Raw genomic sequence first — 15,396 nt, forward strand, 5'->3', positions numbered from 1 at the left:
AGTAGTATTTCCCAACTCTTACAATATAATAGCTCTCATAGTAAGTGATGGTATTTGTATGCTCCTGTGGAGTAAAAGGTTGAGGTTGCTCATGATAAGAGGTGACTGTTCAGGGGGCAGTAGCTGCTTCAGGTCCTACTAGTGCAGCCTCAGTGCCGAGGGGATCAATGGCTCAGCATATTTACGGCACATTTATACACACTTGTGCCCCTTGCACCAACCAGAAAGCTTTGGTAAGTATTTGTTGTATCGTTGAATTTAAAAAAATAAGAGTTTCCATTATTTATACACTTCTCTAAATTAACTGATGGATTTTCAGTTCTGTTCCTCTCTGTGAAATCAGTGACTTCAAAGTCAGTCAGAATGTGTATTTTAATTAGCATTTCTGCATTTAATTAATTTACCTAAGCATTTATAATTAGTCAATTGTCATATGATATTGTACTTTACCAAATAGTGTCTATAGTCAATGCATATTTGTCATTTGATTATTTCAGTTTCTTTTCCTAAAAAAATCTGCATCATTTGAAAGTATCCAAAAATGTTTCAGCACACCATTTCCTCAATTAAAGGTATGATAATTTTTGGTTTTTATTATTCAAAAGAAATGCTTATATTTCTAGTAATAATCACTATTGATGCTTTTTTGTTTGCTTTCCTGAAATAGTATAGTGAGTTGATTCATTCAGAATTGATTAAAAGTTTGGATTTGAGTGCGTATTTGGAAGCCCCTGTAAAATTGTGGTTGGTGGTGCCAATTTAAGGTTTTCAACAGCTTTTGGAAGTATCTCATGTTCATAATTTGACTTTACTTGATATAAGTCAAGCCATTATAATATTGACCTACATTTGCACTGGGCTCACAGTTTTAAAGCATTTTCATGAGCACTAGTCCAGTCTGGTCTCAAGCTTCACAATATCCTGAAAGAAGGAAGGTGAGACAGATATTATCCTTATTTTATGTGTGAAAAAAACAAAGGTCAGAAAGTGATAAATGGCAGAGCTAGAAGTTAAACCCACACCGCCTCTTACTAAATGCAATGTACTTTCCTCTGCACGAAGAATGCACAGGCCTTTTGGAGTGGCTGGGTTTTTGTTTTTTTGGTTTTTTTTTTAGTTTATTTATTTTGAGAGAGAGAGAAAGCACAATTGGGGGAGGGCAGAGAGAGAGGGAGAGTGAGAATCCCAAGCAGGCTCCATGCTGCCCACGCAGAACCCACGGCGGAGCTTGATCTCACAACCTGGGGGATCATGACCTGAGCTAAAACCAAGAATTGGATGCTTACCTGACTCAGCCACCCCGGTGCCCCTAGAGTGGCTGGTGCTTACCCTCAGTGGCATTGACATCTAGCTTCAGCTTCTGTTTTTTTGTCTGAAATCTTAGAAATCTTTCTTGACGCTCCATGTTACTTGCTTATAACTTGCTTTTAACTTGCATAACATTAGCCTGCTTCCTATGTCATTTCTGACATTCTCTTTTCTTTTTAAAAAAATTTTTTTAACGTTTATTTTTATTTTTGAGACAGAGAGAGACAGAGCATGAACGGGTGAGGGTCAGACAGAGAGGGAGACACAGAATCTGAAACAGGCTCCAGGCTCTGAGCAGTCAGCATAGAGTCCGATGCGGGGCTTGAACTCACATACCGCAAGATCATGACCTGAGCCGAGGTCGGATGCTTAACCAACTGAGCCACCCAGGCGGCCCTGACATTCTCTTTTCTTACTGACCTTTTGATTCCTCTGTTTATATCTCTGTACAATCACACTATCCTTAGGATTTCTTTATTGGCATATAATCGACATATAACATTATATTAGTTTCAAGTATATAGCATTGTAATTCAATAACAGTATGTATTGCAAAATGATCACCACATCAAGTCTAGTTAACACAGTGATACATTTTTTACATTTTTTAAGATCTACTCTTAGCAACTTAAACATTTTTTTAATGTTTATTTATTATTTTGAGAAAGAGAGAGGGAGACAGAGTGCAAGCAGGGGATGGGCAGAGAGAGAGGGAGACACAGAATCCAAAGCAGGCTCCAGGCTCTAAGCTGTCTGCATAGAGCCCAATGCAGGGCTTGAATCCGCAAACTGTGAGATCATGACCTGAGCTGAAGTCAGATGCTCAACTGACTGAGCCACCCAGGTGCTCCCAATTAAAAAAAAAAAAATTCAGCTTGTAAATATACAATACAGTATTTTAACCCCAGTAACTATGCTGTATTACATCCCCAGGATTTATTTATTTTATAATGGAATTTTGTACCCTTTGACCATCATCACCCATTTCATCCATCACCCAATCCTTGCCTCTGGCAACCAGCAATCTCTTTTCTGTATCTCTGAGTTGTTGTTGTTTTTAAGATTCCATGTATAAGTGAGATTATACAGTATTTATCTTTCTCTGTCTGACTTATTTATTTAGTTTACTTAGCATAATGCCCTCAAGGTTCATCCGTGTTGTTGCAAATGGCAGAATTTCCCTTTTTTTAAAAAAGTTTATTTATTTATTTTGAGAGGGGGAGAGGGAGGGACAGAGAGAGAGGGAGAGAAAGAATCCCAAGCAGGCTCCACATTGTCAGCACAGAGCCCAATGTGGGGCACGATCCCACAAACCATAAGATCATGACCTGAGCTGAAATCAAGAGTTGGACACAACTGACTGAGCCACCCAAGCATCCTGAAGTTCCTTTTTTAAGGCTGAATAATATCCCATTATATATATGCAAATATATATACATCACATTTTCTTATCCATTATTCCATTGATGGGCCCCTAGGTTGTTTCTATATCTTGGCTATTGTTACTAATGCTGCAAGGAATAAGGGAGTGAAGATAGCTCTTCAAGGTCCTGATTTCATTTCCTTTGGATATATGCCCAGAAGTGGGATTGGAGCATATGGTAGTTCTATTTTTAATTTTCTGAGCAACCTCCATACTGTTTCCCTAGTGGCTGCACAAATTTACATTCTTATCAATAGTGGACAAGGGTTCCCTTTTCCCTATAGCTTTACCAACACTCGATATCTCCTGTCTTTTTTATAATAGCCATTCTACCTCTTTATTTTTTGTGTATCTATCATAGGTTTTGGGTTTGCAGTTACCATGGGGTTCATATGTAACATCCAAAGTACATAGTAGTCTATATAAATTTGATGGTTATTTAAGTTCAAACACATTCAAAAAAAAAAAAGAAAAAGAAAAAACAATGCTTTCTTTTTCTTTTCCCCTTCACTTGTCCCTTTTTACTCCCTCCTCTACATTTTATATATATGTTGTCATAGTTTACATCTTTTTATTAATAATTTTCTTATGTCTAACTGTGGCCATTTGTTTTCCACTTAAATCCCTTTAACATTTCTTGTAAGGATGGTTTAGTGGTCACAAACTCCTTTATCTTTTGTCTAGGAAAATCTTTATCTTTCCTTTAAATCTGAATGATAACTTTGTTGGTGTAGAGTATTCTTGGTTGTAGGTTTTTACTTTCAGCACTTTGAATATATTATGCTACTCCCTTCAGACCTGCAAAGTTTCTGCTGAATAATCACCTGAAAGCCTTATAGGTTTTTTTCTTACAGGTAAACTTTTTGTTTCTTCTTGCTGCTTTTATCTTCTCTTTATCTTTAACCTTTGACATTTTATTATTATTTAGAAAAATTTTTTTAATGTTTATTTATTTTTGAGAGAAAGAGAACAGCAGAAGAGGGGCAGAGAGTGAGGGAGACACAGAACCTGAAGAAGGCTCTAAGCTCTTTGCTGTCAGCACAGAGCCTGACTGGGGTTTGAACTCTTGAACTGTGAGATCATGACCTGAGCCAAAGTCAGATGCTTAACTGACTGACACCCCTAACCTTTGACATTTTAATTATTATGTGCTGTGGTATGGACCTCCTTGGGTTCATCTTGTTTGGAACTCTGTGCTTCTTGGACTTGGAAGTCTATTTCTTTCCCTAGGTTGGGGGACTTTTCAGTTATTATTTCTTCAAATAAGTTTTGTATGTTTTTCTCCTTCTCTTTTTCTTCTGGGACCACTATAATGCAAATGTTTGCCCACTTGAGGTTATCTAAGAGATCCCTTAATGTATCCTCATTTTAAAAAATTCTTTTCTCATTTTACTGTTCAGCTTGTGTGCTTTTTATTACCCTGCCTTCCAGGTCACTGTTACGTTCTTCGACATCCTCTCATCTACTGTTGATTCCCTCTAGTATGTTTTTTATTTCTGTTCTTGTAGCCTTCAGTCCTGATTGGTTATTTTTTTATATATATATTTTCTATCTCTTTATTGAATGTTTCACTGAGTTCTTCACTCTTTGGTCCATCCCAGTGAGTACTTTGATTATTAATTTAAATTCTTTATCAGGCATATTGCTTATCTCTTTTTCATTTAGTTATTTTTCTGAGTTCTTTTCTTGTTCTTTCTTCTGGAGCATATTTCTGTTTCCCCATTTTCTTGACTTTCTGGATTTGTTTCTAGGTGGAATAGCTACTCCTCCTAAACTTGAAGGAATGGTAGCTCTTGTATATGGTGTCCCCTGTGCAGACTGTGTGCTTGGCGACTTTTGCTGTCTGGTTGGAGCTGTGGCTGTAAATGCTAGTTGCTCTTTTAAACCGTGGCTTTTTACAGAGAGAAGAAAATAATAATAAAATAAAAGTAAAATAAAAAAGGAAAAAAGAAAAGAGAAAAGAAAGGAAAAAAAGGAAGAAAGGAAAAGAAGAAAAAAGAAAAGAAAAAAAAACCAAAATGGGGCACCTAGGTGGCTCAGCTGGTTAAGCATCCAACTTCAGCTCAGGTCATGATCTCAAGGTTCAAGGTTCGTTGTTTTGAGTCCTGCATCCAGCTCTGTGCTGACAGCTCAGAGCCTGGAGCCTGCTTCAGATTCTGTGTCTCCCTCTCTCTCTGTCCCTCCCCTGCTCGTGCTTTGTCTCTCTTTGTCTCTCAAAAATAAATAAATGTTTTAAAAAAAAGAAAAAAACCCAAAGGGGCAAAAATAAAAACAAGACAAATAAAAAAAAAGACAAATAAAAAAAAATTAAAAAAAAAACAATTATTGAAAAATAAAAACAAAAGAACTAAAACAACCAAAGAAAATTCCTGGTTTATTTTCTGTGCTCTAGTACCACAGGGACTGGTGTGGGCTTGTGGACCTTGGGATTGCAGTTCCTGGGATTGGCTAAGCTTGCAAGCTGACCTTGGGCTGGACCCTGTTCTTGGCTAGGCTTTCAAGGTGAAGGGGGAGGGAGCATTCCTGCATTTCCTTCCCTTTTAAACCTTGGCTCTTTTTTCTGTGCCCCGGCATGGGGGCTGGCATGGGCTTGCAGACCCTGGGCTTACTGAGGTTGTAAGCTTGCTGTGATGACTGGACCCACCAGTTATGGTATCCAGACCCTGATTCTATCTAGGCTTTTAAGGTGGAGAAGGACTGTAAACTGTGTTATCCTCTAGTTCCTCTGACCTGGAGAGCTTCCCAAAGCTCCTCCTCCATTTGGTCCAGTGTTGTCTCTTTTATATACTAGTTGCTCTTTTAAACTGTGGCTTTTTTTTTCTGTGCCTAAGGAAAGACAAATCTGTTCCCAGTTCCTCAGAACTATCCCTCTCCACTGCCGTGTACAGGATCAGGTGTGGGAGTTCCCTTTGTTTCCATGTCTTTGTCTGTCTTGCTGTTCTTTTTTGTCATTCTCTATCTTTGGTTGTTCAGAAGCTGTTCAGTTGGCCTTCAGTTCTTCAGGAGGAATTGTTGTGTGAATAGGTGTAATTTAGTGTGTTCTGTGGAGGAGGTGAGTTCAGGGTCTTGCTATATTGCCATCTTCATGGGAATTCCTCCCTATAATAGCCATTCTAACAGGTTTGAGGTGATATCTCATTGTAGTTTTGACTTGCATTTCCCTGATGATTACTGGCGTTGAACATCTTTTTATGAACCCATTGGCCATTTGCATGTCTTTGGAAAAATCTCTATTCGGTTGCTCTGACCATTTTTTTAAAAACATTTTTTTTTTCAACGTTTATTTATTTTTGGGACAGAGAGAGACAGAGCATGAATGGGGGAGGGGCAGAGAGAGAGGGAGACACAGAATCGGAAACAGGCTCCAGGCTCTGAGCCATCAGCCCAGAGCCTGATGCGGGGCTTGAACTCACGGACCGCGAGATCGTGACCTGGCTGAAGTCGGACGCTTAACCAACTGCGCCACCCAGGCGCCCTGCTCTGACCATTTTTTAGTTGGATTTTGTTGTTGCTATGGAGTTAAAAGAGCTTATTTTATATTTTGGATATTGACCCCTTTTCAGATAAATGGATTGCAGATATTTTTTCCCATTTTGTAGGTTGGCTTTTCATTTTACTGATTGTTTATTTTGCTGTGCAGAAGCTTTCTACTTTGATGTAGTCCCACTACTTGTTTATTTTTGCTTTTGTTGCTTGTACTTTTGGTATCATATTGAAAAAAGCATTACCAAGGCCAATATCAAATAGCTTTTCCCTATGTTTACTTCTAGTAGTTTTATAGTTTAAGAATTTAAATTGAAATCTTTAATTTGTTAGAGTTCATTTTTGTGAGTAGTGTGAGATAGGAAATTTCATTCTTTTGCATATGAATATCTAGTTTTCTTAGAGCAATTGATTGAAGAGACTATCAGTTCCTCATTGAGTATTCTTGGCTTCTTTGTCAAATATTAGTTGACCATATATGCATGGGATATTTCTAGGTTCTTGATTCAATGGTCTATGTGTTTGTTTTTATGCCAGTACCATACTGTTTTGATTACTATTGTTTCTTAATGAATTTTGAAATCTGGAATTGTGAAATCTCCACCTTTGTTCTTTTTCAGGAACACTTTGACTATTCAGGTTCTTTTCTGGTTCCATATGAATTTTAGGATTGTTTTTTCTATTTCTTTGAAAAGTGACATTGGAATTTTGATAAGGATTATATTGAATCTATTAATGGCATTGGTAGTATGGACGTTTTAAAATACTAGTTTTTCTGGTTTATGAGATACCCTTCATTTATTTGTGTCTTCTTCAATTGCTTTCATCATCGTATTGTAATTTTCAGTATACAAATCCTTCACCTCTTTGAATATATTTATTCCTAAGTATTTTTATTATTTTTGATGCTATTGTAAATGGAGTTTTTAAATTTATTTTTCCGATAATTCATTGCTAGTGTACAGAAATGCAACTGATTTCTGTGTGTTGATTTTGTAACCTACAGTTTTACCAAATTCAGTAATTAGTTCTGACAGTAGAGTTGTCAGAGTCTTTAGAGTTTTGTCTGTATGTGATTATGTCATCTGCAAACAGAGACAGTTTTACTACTTTCTTTCTAATTTGGATACCTATTTTTCTTTCCTAATTTCTTTGGCTAAGATGTCCAGTACTATGTTAAGCAAAAGTGGCAAGAGCGAGTACTCTTGTCTTGTTCCTGATCTTAGCAGGAAAGTTTTCAGTCTTTTACTATTGATCGTGATATTAGCTGTGGGTTTGTCGTATATGGCCTTTACTATGTTGAGGTGTGTTCCTTCCATACCAAATCTGTTGAACGTTTTTATCATGAGAAGAAGTTGAATTTTGTCAAATGCTTTATCTACATCTATTGAAACAATCATATATAGTCTTTATCTTTCATTCTGTTAATGTGATGTGTCACTTTTATTGATTTGTATATGTTGAATCGTCTTTGCATCTGATGGATAAAACCCACATGATCATGTTGCATAATCCTTTTAATGTGCTGTTGAATTCAGTCTGCTAGTATTTTCTTGAGAATTTTCCATTTATACTAATCAGGGATATTAGCCAGCAGTTTTCTTTTCTTGTAGTATGTGTGTACATACAATATATAAATAATGGAATATCAACTACAAAAAATGAGGAAATTTTGCCGTTTGTGACAACGTGGATGGACCTTGGGATATTATGCTACATGACAGAGAAAGATAAATACTGTCTGTTTTCACTTATATGAGGAATCTAAAAAAGCTGAACTTATAGAAACATAGAGTAAATACTGGGGCTGGGGTGGGGAAAAGAGGATCGAACAGATGTTGGCCAGAGGGTACAAGAGTCAGTTATAAGATGTGTAAGTTCTGGGGTTCTAATGTACAGCCTGGTGACTATAACTAACAATACTGTATATATTTGAAAGTTGTTAAGAGTGTAGATCTTAAATGTTATCGCCACACAAAAACAATGGTAATTTTGTGAGGGGATGGAGTAGTTAACTAATCTTATTGTAGTAATCATTTCACAGTATATGCATGTATCATATCATTATTTTGTATACCTAAATTTACATATGTTATATATCTATAATATTTCAATAAGGGTATGAAAAAGCCCCAAACCCATTCTGTTAGCTCTACTTTATAGTTATAGATTCCTCAGGATTCCTTCCTGAGTGTCCAACAGAGATGCATGGAGCCTCTCTGTGTAATTCATATCTAGTCAGCAAGCGGGAAATCTTATGTTCCACTTTTTTTTCAGGAATGTGTTTTATTGACGTATATATCACATACATACACGTGACTATCTTTCTTGATATATATATGTGTGTGTGTGTGTGTGTGTGTGTGTGTGTGTATTGTACATACACATATTCTGTAGTTTATGTATTACCTTATTCTCTATTCTAATTATATAGTGAGTTATATATAGTTTCTTGAGATAGGGGAAGTATGGTAAGTTATGGAGTGTCAATATCTCTATTGTACTTTAGTATATCTTAAAGTATATAACTAGTTTGTGTGAAATTGTTATGTTTGGAATTTGGACCTAACTTCACTATAAAGAAAAATATTTGCATAACAAATTTATTAGCAAACTTAAATGCAGTTAACTTATGGACCATGGCTCAATAAACTGGAAATTCTATATTAAAGAATTGGAGTTAATGTCTTTTATTAGGTTTATTGTTAGAGTTTCAAGAACTAATGCATAATTATTACAAGTTATTTATAATTATTAGCATATTATAATATTGATATTATTATTAAAAGTTAAGTGGATTCTCTGATGATTAGATAAAGTAAATATTAGGCTGGAATTCTTTTTATTAAGCTTGTAAATATTGACTTGAAATTATTGTAAAGAATACTTGAATACTTCTGTATAGAAATTCAGTGTTGTTAAAGTGTTTTTGAAAATTAACTCACTGAGGTGCCTAGGTGGCTCAGTCAGTTAATCGGCTGACTCTTGATTTCAGCTCAGGTCATGATTTCACAGTTCAAGCCCCACGTTGGGCTCCCCACTGACAGCACAGAGTCTGCTTGGGATTCTCCCTGTCCTATTCTCTCTGCCTCTCCCCCACTCATGCACAGGAGCTCTCCCTCTGTCCGAAAATAAATAAAATTAACTTAAAAAAAGAACATTCTCTAAAAAAAGAAGAGAAAAGAAAAGAAAATTGACTCAAATTGATTTTTTTAGGATAGGTCATTTTAGTATTTCTTACCCATTCTACCAATTTTTTTTATTTGCATTACAAGTAAAAGTAGAGTTTGTATTTTATTTCAATATGTAAAGAGCATTCTCTTTTAATTAAGAATATATAAAATCACAGTTAATGCATATATACTTTATAGTGTTATTTTTATGTAGCTAACAAAATGTCACATTACCAAATTATTGTACTTTGCTTTAACTAACCTACTATTAACTTTATAAGTTGACTTTGAAAAACATCAAAAATACGATTTAAAAATTTTCAACAAGCGACCAAACTACGTTAATAGTAATTGTAACTGAATTAATTAAAACACACAGCAACTAAATTGATTTTAAATGGTTTTGTCTTTGTTTCTTGCTAATTAAGAGAGTAAAATCTGCAGTGGAGTTGAGGAAAGAGGAGACCATAACTCCACTAGAGATTAAGGATGACATGCAAAGCAATATGAAACAGATTCTATTTCAGAAAGCAAAGGAGCTGGAGCGCTGGATGACTCAGCAAAGTGAAACTGAGGAAGCCATCCCTGTGAAAGAAAATATAGACACTATCTTAGATCACATCCAGAACAGAAGCAATGTGAGAGATCTGTCTCTCTCTCTCATTGAAGCATCTAGAAAAGCTGGCATAAGTTACATTGTTTATCCCAAGAAAAAGAAGACGAAATGGAAGAAACGATTGAAACTCAGTAAACTCTCAAACGTGTATGATGAATTATCCAAGCCACCAAAAGTTCTTAAAAGGTCTTATTTAATCAGTAATTGTTATAGTTTAAGAAATGTATTGTAGTTTTGGCCTTAATCTTATAATTTCACTAACTGAAGTTGTTATTATTTTATTCAGCACTGAAAATATGCTAAATCCTTAACTAAAGGACAATCCTTTATTTTTAAATATATGAATATTTAATGGTACAAATGTATGACTGCTTTAAACTATAATTTAAAGTTGGGGCTGATTAAGGACATGAAGTAAAACTAAGTCAGTTTGATTTGATGAAATCTTTCAATGGAAAGAAATAAAATCTACTAAGTTATTTTTCTGAAGCGATTTAACACCAAAAAACAATGCCTGCTCCAAATAAGTGTCACCCATTCAAAAGTTGAAGTAGGTTGCTGAGATTTAACTGTTTTCAAATTGTAACTAATAGGTTGAGAAATCTAGATAGACAAACTGTTTTCTGTATGTTGTGTGAGCCCTTATTCAGGGATCAACACATAGAAATAATTTTTCTCTTTACTTGGAAGTAATAATATCTAGCATGTTTAAAATGTGCAAGGACCTGAGATAACAACAGCTGAAGTTCCAGGTATGCTCATTTTTTAAGTGTTCAGGACGTAACTTTCTTAGACTGAAGTGTTGTGCAAAATAGTTTGCAGAAAGCTCTGGGCTTTATTCCTCTTTAGATAACCCCAGATGATAAGGAATTCGTTAAGTGTATGCCCTTTTGAAAACTAAAGACTTTACTGTTGAAGTGAGTCATATTGTTTTGTTTATTGTTATAAAGTCTTGTGGTTCTGAAAAAGGGTTCATGATGTTTTGATGTAGTGAATTATTGTCCCTGAAAAGACTTGGGAACAATCACTGTAAATGTGAGTGACAGAGTGAAAGAGAGACCAATCCTAGTGGAGGATGCCATTCAAGTCCCGAGTTCTCTGCACACTACTTATGCTTGAGTTTTCCCGGCAGCAAATATGTGGAACTGGTTTTGTTAGCTCATCTTTAGAAGACTTCAGATAGGTTTTTCTAAGTTGACAAATATTTTTGATAAGAAACAGAGATTAGCTTATAAATTTTTGATACATTTGCTGATTTCAAAGCATATGAATCGTTACTATCCTAGAAAGGATAATATCTGCACCATTCTGGCCATACCTAAGTGGCTTCTGTCTCTATAAAGAATATAAGCAGATGAAACACTATTTTGGTAGGGTATTTTACCGCTTACTGATTCTTTATCACTTTGATTATAAAGTTTCACCATTTAAAGAGATTTATTTGCCTTTTAACAACTGAATTTGAAATTTGTATTTACGGCCAACAGGTGTAATAGGATGAGCCTTTTGGTGGAGGCAGTAAAACAAACTATAGGAGTATTTACCTAGGATAATACATTAGTACAGCTTTCTTCTTTTTAAAAAAATCTTAATTTAAACTAGCACAAAAGTGTAGCTATTAAATAATTGTTATTTTAAAACAAGTTTATGGAGAAACTTTAAAAATAATTTTATTTGTATAGTTTGAGATCTTTTTTCACAAATCTTAACTTGGTTAACACAGAATTATCCTTCTTAACCACTGTATATCTGACCTTTAAGCTTGTTTAGTTATACTCATTCTTGCTGGCTCCCTTAAATGGTTAGAAGCAGACAGTGTATGTACTCATATATCAAGTCAAAGCTTGACTGTAGAAAGGAACTCCTGCCGAAGTCCATTTGAGTTGATTAAAAACCCAGCCCCATGTGTTTTCTGCCAGTCCCTTTACTATAGGTTACCCCTGTTGCCTAGCCCCTCATCTAGGTCATGGCAGGATGCTATGTGTCTGTAATAACTTTGTAGCTTCACCATTTCTCTGGAAGTTTCCCTCAGCTTTGATCTCTGAATCCAATATTGGTGGACCAGCCATTGAGGGACTAGCAGAGACCTTCTTCAGAAGCTTACTGTTGCAGCAAGAAGATGTGCATGTTGATGGTTCCTGGTTCACCTTTACTTCCCTATACTCATTACCTTCTTTCTTACCTGGGCTTCTGTGAATCGCCAGTCCCTCGGATCTCTGCCAGTGTTCTGTCTTCCAGGATTGACTAACATATTGAACTGAGATTCAGACCAGGCCTTTTGCTATTGGCTCTCTTATCCCTGTAAATGCATATCCTTCTGTCTCTTTTTAGAATAACTGACCATGGTCCCCACTTCCACTATCAAAACTTCCAAACTTCACTACCTCCTGACAGTGAATTTATAGTCTCAGTTCTGATTTTCTTTTGTCCGTCTTGCTGCCACTACATCCCCAAGAGAGGCAGAATTTATTTTCCCCCTACCCCAAACAGTAGGTGACATATTTTCCTTAGTGCTACTAGTCTGTAATTTCCCTGATGGCCTAGTATTGTTTTTGGTATGCTATCTTGGTGGGTGGTGGTATAGGATGGAATGGAGGCAGTTCCAAAGATTTCTACTTGATCCTTACTGCTATTATCTTCTTTATGGTGTAGTTTACACAATTATCAAGTTGATTCATTCTTACTACACATTCTGGGACTAGGGAAATTATCACAGGATGGGTCCATGTCTCACTAGATTCTGTTAGATGGTTTCAGGCCAAGATTCTTTATATCACTTGACCTTCAGAATCCCCCAATTTGATTGTGAACTTCAGTGGCATCCACAATGGGTATCTGTATATCAACATAAGTTTAGGGTTAAGTATCTAATAATTCTCAGAAGGTTTGGGTGTTTCTTCTCTCCCAGACCTTTGTAAAATTTGGGGGAAATTTCATTAAATCCACCTGGGCCACATTGCCAGGTCCTTCCTCAGAGGGACCTGGCCTGGCCTTCCCGTCAGGTGAGAAGTCTTAGATATGAACTAGCTGAGGTCAGAGAGCTGCATGAGAGGTTTTAAACCCCAGCTATAGCTGGTTACGCCTATGCCCAGAAGACTTAAAGGTTTTTCATTTATGTAAAAGAACACCTTAGCAGGCTGCCCACATATCTCACTTTCTGAGAACCTGCAGTCTTTTAGTTCTTACCACTGATCTCCATGAGTTAAAATTCTGTCCACCAAATCTAGCTAGAAATCTAAACTAGAAATCTGCATTTAACAAGTCTTCCAGGTGACTAATGCTAAAGTTTGAGAATCACTCAGAGACTGGCAGGAAGTTCTAGCAAGGCTTCACTGGCTAGGGCTAGCAACCACCCATCCATGGAGGAGGTATGTAAGAGACTGAGGGACAATAGTCATTGTAGCTCCATGAGAGGGCTCGGGAGATCCCAGATGAGTGATTTTGAGGAGTCCTTGAATCAGATTTTATATAACATATGAAGCAATATCTCAGTGTAGTCCTTGAAAAATATTTATACAGGAGAGGGTTGAGTCTCTCAGACTGGAGAATCTGACAGTATCTCAGGCAGTCTCTTCTGTCAAGAGAGGATAAGTGAAATTTGGAGATTCAAACTTCTTGGCCTCATTCATGCCTGCTCAAATGTTCACATCCTCTGTTTCCTACTCCTTTTCCAGTAGCTTCATTATCATGGTATCCAAGGTTTAGGGAATTTGGGCATTTAGTAGGTACTGTTCTTCTCTTTTGGTCTGAAAGAAGTAAAGTGATTCCACAATTTTTATAACCATTACTGTTGTCCTAGTGACTAAGTGGTAGCTACTTGATCTCCTACAACTTTGCCTTCCACCTGGGCACCATCCCCTGCTAACACTAGTGATAATTTGAGGAGCTTTGATGCCACCACACACCGTGGATTATTTGTGTCCTATTTTATCCTGGGAATAAGTTTATCCTAGGATCCTTCTGTGTGTGTATTTCCTGAGTCTACCTCGGGTACCAATTATTTTATCAGTCAGGGTACCAGTACTAAACAGCACTCTCAATTTAGGATAATTCTATGAAAATATAATAAAGGCACAATTTACAAAAATGTCAGGGCATAAGAAACCACAAATGATAATGTAGTATGCTGTGGCTAAAAATAATAGAGCATTTTCTGCCCCTAAGTCTGAGAGGACAAAAAGTAGGAGTGATTACTAGAACCTAGAAGAGGAATTTTGGAGAAACGGTTTCCTTAAAAAAAAAAAATTAGTGATCCGTGGTCAAGGATCATAGCCATTTTGAAGCGACCCTTTAGGAGGGTGTCAGAGGAATAAATACCTTGACTTCACTCTCCTCCTTTCCTCTTTGGGGTTTCTAATTGGACATACCCAATTAGAAGACAGAGAACAAGGATCTTATGAATATAGTCTGAACAGAGTAAGTCCCCCAGGTCTGAGGGCAAAGTAGACAAGGGTAGAGTTGAACGTGGAGGTAGAAACAAAATGCATCTGGCACAGAAGGCCTTTCTAAGGTAACATTTGATAGGAAATATGAATTGAGAAGGAGCTAGCCATTCAGAAGTGCTGAAAAGTGCAACAGCCTTGAGGCTTGCTCTCAGATGATATGGCTGGAAAATTGAGAGGTGAGAGAGTAGTGTTATCAGAGATATATGCCTGGGCCTCATCATGTAGAGTCTTGTAGACCATGAAGAAAAGCTTGATTTGCATTCTAGATATTAGGAGAAGCTCTTGGAGGGAGTAACATGATCTGATTTACATTTGTTAAGAAAAAAATAAGCAAGCATGCTGACTTCCATGTGGAGAACAGATTACACAAAGAGTAAGAGTAGAAGTCTGGTATTAAGAAGTGATTGTACTCTAGGCAAAAAGAGATATGGCAGGTTGCACTAGAGTGTAGAGAGGAATGGAGAGTGTCACAATGTAAGGGAAGAGAAGAACACTGACTTTTTAATTCTCCTAATGTTTAGCAATAGGTCTTTCTCACAGTATAAACTCAGTAAATATTTATGAAATGATGGGGTTTACATTTTTTTCTTCCAATAGAATTTACTTACTCTCACTTGTGTGGCTGGTACAATACCCATATATGCTAAATTTTACTGAATGAAAACTTCAGAAAATGGAGAATTTGAGGAGGAAAATACTAGAAATGTAGCATTTGAAAGCATATTAGGTGTTCTCTAATTTGATAGTCTACTAAAGACGGGTGGTGTCTGGGATATTAATTTGGTAGTATACTGTGTAGTTAAATCTTTTCTTCTTCCCATTTCCTAAAGTTCATGTCCTCTCCAAACTCTTGGATGACATTGCCTTCCTCACATCAAGTTTTACCTCCTCAATTCCTCATTGTAATTTGTCTGGTTAGGGACAGGGTTATAAATTAAACTTGAAAGG

The 15,396-nt window shown here is 36.5% G+C and overlaps 1 protein-coding gene across 9 annotated transcripts in view; it reads left to right on the forward strand.

Moving 5' to 3' along the window:
* The window catches only part of TTC6 (tetratricopeptide repeat domain 6), a 220,081-nt gene that overhangs the window by 138,019 nt on the left and 66,666 nt on the right, over positions 1 to 15,396 (forward strand). For all 9 annotated transcript variants that reach the window (XR_007153077.1, XR_007153078.1, XM_047863339.1 and 6 more), the window contains 2 exons: positions 498 to 572; positions 9,816 to 10,189. Coding sequence is in view for 7 of the 9 variants with exons in the window: in XM_047863339.1 (XP_047719295.1) it covers positions 498 to 572; positions 9,816 to 10,189 (449 nt within the window). In the remaining 2 variants the exon portion in view is untranslated. The remainder of the gene's footprint in view (positions 1 to 497; positions 573 to 9,815; positions 10,190 to 15,396) is intronic.

Source organism: Prionailurus viverrinus, chromosome B3 (assembly GCF_022837055.1).
Source record: "Prionailurus viverrinus isolate Anna chromosome B3, UM_Priviv_1.0, whole genome shotgun sequence".
NCBI lineage: Eukaryota > Metazoa > Chordata > Mammalia > Carnivora > Felidae > Prionailurus > Prionailurus viverrinus.